The sequence below is a fragment of the Echinops telfairi genome, unplaced genomic scaffold (genome assembly GCF_000313985.2).
Source record: "Echinops telfairi isolate 266 unplaced genomic scaffold, ASM31398v2 ScPeMD7_25;HRSCAF=90, whole genome shotgun sequence".
NCBI classification, from domain to species: Eukaryota; Metazoa; Chordata; class Mammalia; order Afrosoricida; family Tenrecidae; genus Echinops; species Echinops telfairi.
The window spans coordinates 21,607,693-21,612,121 of NW_022103922.1; the positions used below are offsets into that span (position 1 = coordinate 21,607,693).

Below are 4,429 nucleotides of genomic sequence, written 5' to 3' on the forward strand. Positions count from 1 at the left end.
ATTTCCAGCTCCTCTCTCCATTTCCAAGCGGGTCCATCCACATGCAGATACGGTGTTTTGCTTCAAGACAAAATTTCACTTATTTGTAATTAGAAATAAATATTTCACAAGATATAGTTACATATTGTTTTGTGATTAATCACTATGCTTTAATTATGTTCAATTTGTAACAATGAAAACACATCCTGCATATCAGATATTTACATTATGATTCATAATAGCAGCAAAATTAGTTATACAGTAGGAACGAGAATACTTTTATGGCTGGGGGGTCACCACCACATGAGGAACTGTATTAAAGGGTCCCGGCATTAGGAAGGTTGAGAACCACTGTATTAGGAGAAAAGGCCACCTAATTAGAAGCAAGAGCTTTCTATGAGTGGTTAACTCTTCAAACAATAGTCTACAGAAGCTAACCCTGTACTCTTTTCTACTTACAGTAGAAAAGTTATAATTATAGTTAATGTTAACTACTCAAGACGACTCCCAGTTTTCCAAAAATACCTTCTTATATAGCTTTCACATACTATTTTCTCACCTCTCTCCCAAGTGGCTCTTTCTCATTCTTCATATCATAGCATTAGGATGTTGTTTCTGGAAGACCACCAGCACATACAGGCAGACAGAGCCACCTGCTCAATCCTCAGGGGCCCCTTGGAACCAACCACTAGCTTGATATTTACTATAATGTCCTGTAAGTATTTAGTTTGTGAACTAGTTCAACTATACAGAAAAAGAGCATGAATAGTATGCAAACCATATACATACTTTTTTCATTTTATAAAAATGTCAATATTATGTACTCTTTACTACACAGTGCTTTAAATGGGGGTGGGGGAGGGAGCAAACTAAAGAAATAAGCAAAGAATACTAATCTTCCCTGTTTCCAGAGTAACTACTATCCTGAAATTGAAATGTATCTCCTCTGTTTTCATGTTTTTACCATATTATGTATGCAGTTTCACGCAATGTATACTACTGTTTTGTGGCTGAACTATGTACACAAATGCTATTGCATTTTAAGAATTAGTTTGGAACATTCTTTACTTAATTCAACATTTTTTGTGATTTTATATGCTGATTCATATAAATCTAGCTCATTCATGTTCCCTGCTGCAATAAAGAATCCAATTATTAAGTAACAACTGACATATACATTTCCTTATGGAGAGTCATTTAGGTGGTATCTAAATTTTTGGCAATTACAAATGAACTTCCAATGAACATCCTCATAAATTCTCTTTGCACTCCTGTGGCCTAGTTTCTCCAAAGAATAGCATTACAATTGGAATCCGTACCTCATAAGATATGCACATTTTTAGCTTAACTAGATATTAACAGATAACTTTCAAAGTGATTGTAATAATAGCTATCTCCATCATTTATAAAAGCTTCTATTTCTACCATATTATCACATGAAATTGCCAATATTTTATTTTTTAATGTGATAGATCCAATCGAGTGGCTATATCTTGATAACCTGTTAGGTATTTATATTTCTTCTGTAACTTGTTCATATTTTTGCCTAATTGTTGATTTTAAAATTGATTTACATAATTTTAAAATCATGGCATAACAATTCTTTTTAAAAAATCATTTTATTGGGGCTCATACAACTCTTATCACAATCCATACATACATCAATTGTGTAAAGCAAAAAAAAAATTTTTTTAATTGTGTAAAGCACACTTATACGTTTGTTGCCCTCATCATTCTCAAAATTCACTTTCCTCTTGGGTTCCTGGAATTAACTCCTCATTTTCCTTTTTCCCCTCCTCCTGCCTCCCTGCTCCCCCCTCCCCATAACAATTCTTTAAGAGCTACATATGCAGAACCTTTCTTTCAATCATCATTGAATTTATTGTTTGTCAATAGTCCTTTCCCCCTAGTAATCACATTTATAAGTTAAACCCCCCCCCCACTATTAAGGAAATTATTTTCTACCTGTAAGTTATACAAGACTATATGATATTCCCTTTCAAAATTTCCACATCTTATTTTACATATTAAGCGTTTAGTCCATCTGGAATTTGTTTTGGAATATGATGTGAGCTAGAAATTCATATTTCTACCCCCCCTCAATATGTAGGGTTATTTTTCTGAGCACTGTTTATTGAATAACATAGCCGTTCCTCAGTGATTTATAAAGCTACTTCTGTCATTAAGCAATGTGTTGATTTTCAATGAATGCTTCTCAAATATCTATGGAGATGGTGATTATTTCTTGGATAGATTAATGTGATAAAATCCTCAATAGATTTTGTAGGTTAAGCCAATGTTAAATTCTTGAGTTAGTCCATGGAAGGATGCCTTGTTTTTCTTTTTTTTTTTTGCCATTCCAATTTTTAAAAATCATTTTATTGGGGGCTTGTAGAACTCTTATCACATATACATCCATTGTGTCAAGCACCTTTGTACATTTGTTTCCCTCATCATTCTTAGAACATTTGCTTTCTACTTGAGCCCCTGGTATTTGCTCATTTTTCCCCTCCTTCCCCCAGTTGCCATTCCCAATTTTAAACATTTTTTTGTTCTTGAGAAATAACAGTTACAACTCTTGTAAGCAGTTAGTTACATTCTCTGAAACACACAGGGCATGTCTCTGAGTCAGCACTGTCTAACCAGCAGAGTTTCTTTCTTTTATCCAGTTTAAGAATTTATTTGTAAGAAATGAATGGTATAGTTTTTAATGTAAAATATTTCATATTTCCAATGGCTGAAGTCCTAAATCACAGCCATTTTGTCCTTTTTTCTATATTCTTACCTCCCTATTAAAGAGGAGTCAAGCACTAACTATCTAGCTTTCTTTTTCTTTTTGTCTCTAAGCAAATCAAGTTGCTCCTAACATGTACCAGGGTTCCAGGGCCAACAAGTAAGTCTCCAGGCTGCTGGCAACATTTTGAGGCTGTTAAATTACGAAACACGCATTATGAATATTTGTTAGCAAGCTCAGTTACTTCTCTTTTGCAAGCACCTCGCCTCTCAAATTTCAAAATGTCTTCCCACTTCAAGTCCTCAAAATTTCGTTTGAGAGCATTTTAATTTTCTATTTGAATGTTAAAGTGCACACAATATAGTCTTGGAAGCATAGGTTCACAAAATGAAGATTCCTTGTGAAGTTTGGTGTAGGGATCCTTTCTTTTGTGTTATGGAGTTTTGGCAAACTGCATTTGTTTCCTATACTTTTGCTCTTTAGATCCAAAACTTATTGTTGCCACCAGAATCTAATTAGGTTAGTGACTGCTAGAAAGAATTGGGTATCTTCATGTAATATTTAGGAAGTTAATGAAGACAGAGCACATGGGAGACTCTGGCCTCCCCTTAGCTTTCCGGTACTGTTCCCCACCCTCCTCCTTCCTTCCCTCTCACACCCAACCAGGGGGAGGAGAGAAATCAAACTTTTTTCCACAGTTAAGAATTTGAAACTTAAAAAAAAAAGTAAACCTCCGTCCCAAATAAATGATGTATATCAATAAGTTAACATAGCAAAAATAATAGGAAATACTCTCAACTACTTTGGAAACAATATCTCAAACGAGATTGAAAGAAAGTGTGAATTTTGCCTTCCTCGCATGGATACGAATGTCTGAAGTTCTTTTTTACAACCAGCATACACTTCCCCCACTCCGTTAAAATTAAACATACACACACACACACACACACACACACACACGACCTGTTACTTGAATAATATCGGTATTTATTCCAACACCCCCCCAAACCATCACTATCCAAGACAGGATTCGGGCTCAAAAAACCCACGACTCCCAGCGACCCTAGAGTGGCAGGGTGGGACCTCTGGGGCTTCCCGAGAAGGCTAGAGAAGGCGCAGACAGCCTCATCTGTCTCCCTCGGAACGTGTGAGGGGTTACAAAGGCTGACCTTGTGGTTTGAAGCTCAAGGTCTAGACGGCCGGGGCTGCTCAGTCCAAACTCCCAGGCAGGAGATTTCCATTAACGTCCTCGGAGTAGCAGGCGAGCTAGCTAGTCTGAGTTTCCTTGATCCACGAAAGCCTCTCATTTTATCTCTCAAGTTCTCCGATTCTGATAAAGAACGTCTCTGCCTCCATTTTCCGACGCAAGACCCAGCTCCCCTTTCCAGATCTTACACCACTCCCGAGATTCGCCTCCCCAAATGCCCCCCATCGTCCCAGCCAGGCTTCTGAACGGTCCAGGGCATCTCCCCAGGAGGTCCCCGGCCTCAAGCTCCCTCGGAGAACGTCTCCCCTGCCCCAGCATCGGGCCTCCAGCCCTGCCCCGCCGGGCGCCGACTCCTCCGCGAGCCCGGTCCTCCCGCGGCTCCCGCACCCACCTGGAGCGCTGTGCGCCCGAAGCGGTTGCGCCCGTTGGGCCGCACCCCCGAGGCCAGCAGCGCCCGCACCTCCCGCGCCTGGCCCTGCGCCGCCGCGCGGCTCAGCAGGTCGGCACCG

General features: G+C 39.3%; 1 protein-coding gene across 1 annotated transcript in view; it reads right to left on the bottom strand.

Moving 5' to 3' along the window:
- The window catches only part of LOC123521593 (cyclin-dependent kinase 4 inhibitor B-like), a 29,141-nt gene that overhangs the window by 5,723 nt on the left and 18,989 nt on the right, over positions 1–4,429 (bottom strand). The window contains exon 2 of the mRNA XM_045289373.1: positions 4,312–4,427. Within this exon, the coding sequence (XP_045145308.1) occupies positions 4,312–4,427 (116 nt within the window). The remainder of the gene's footprint in view (positions 1–4,311; positions 4,428–4,429) is intronic.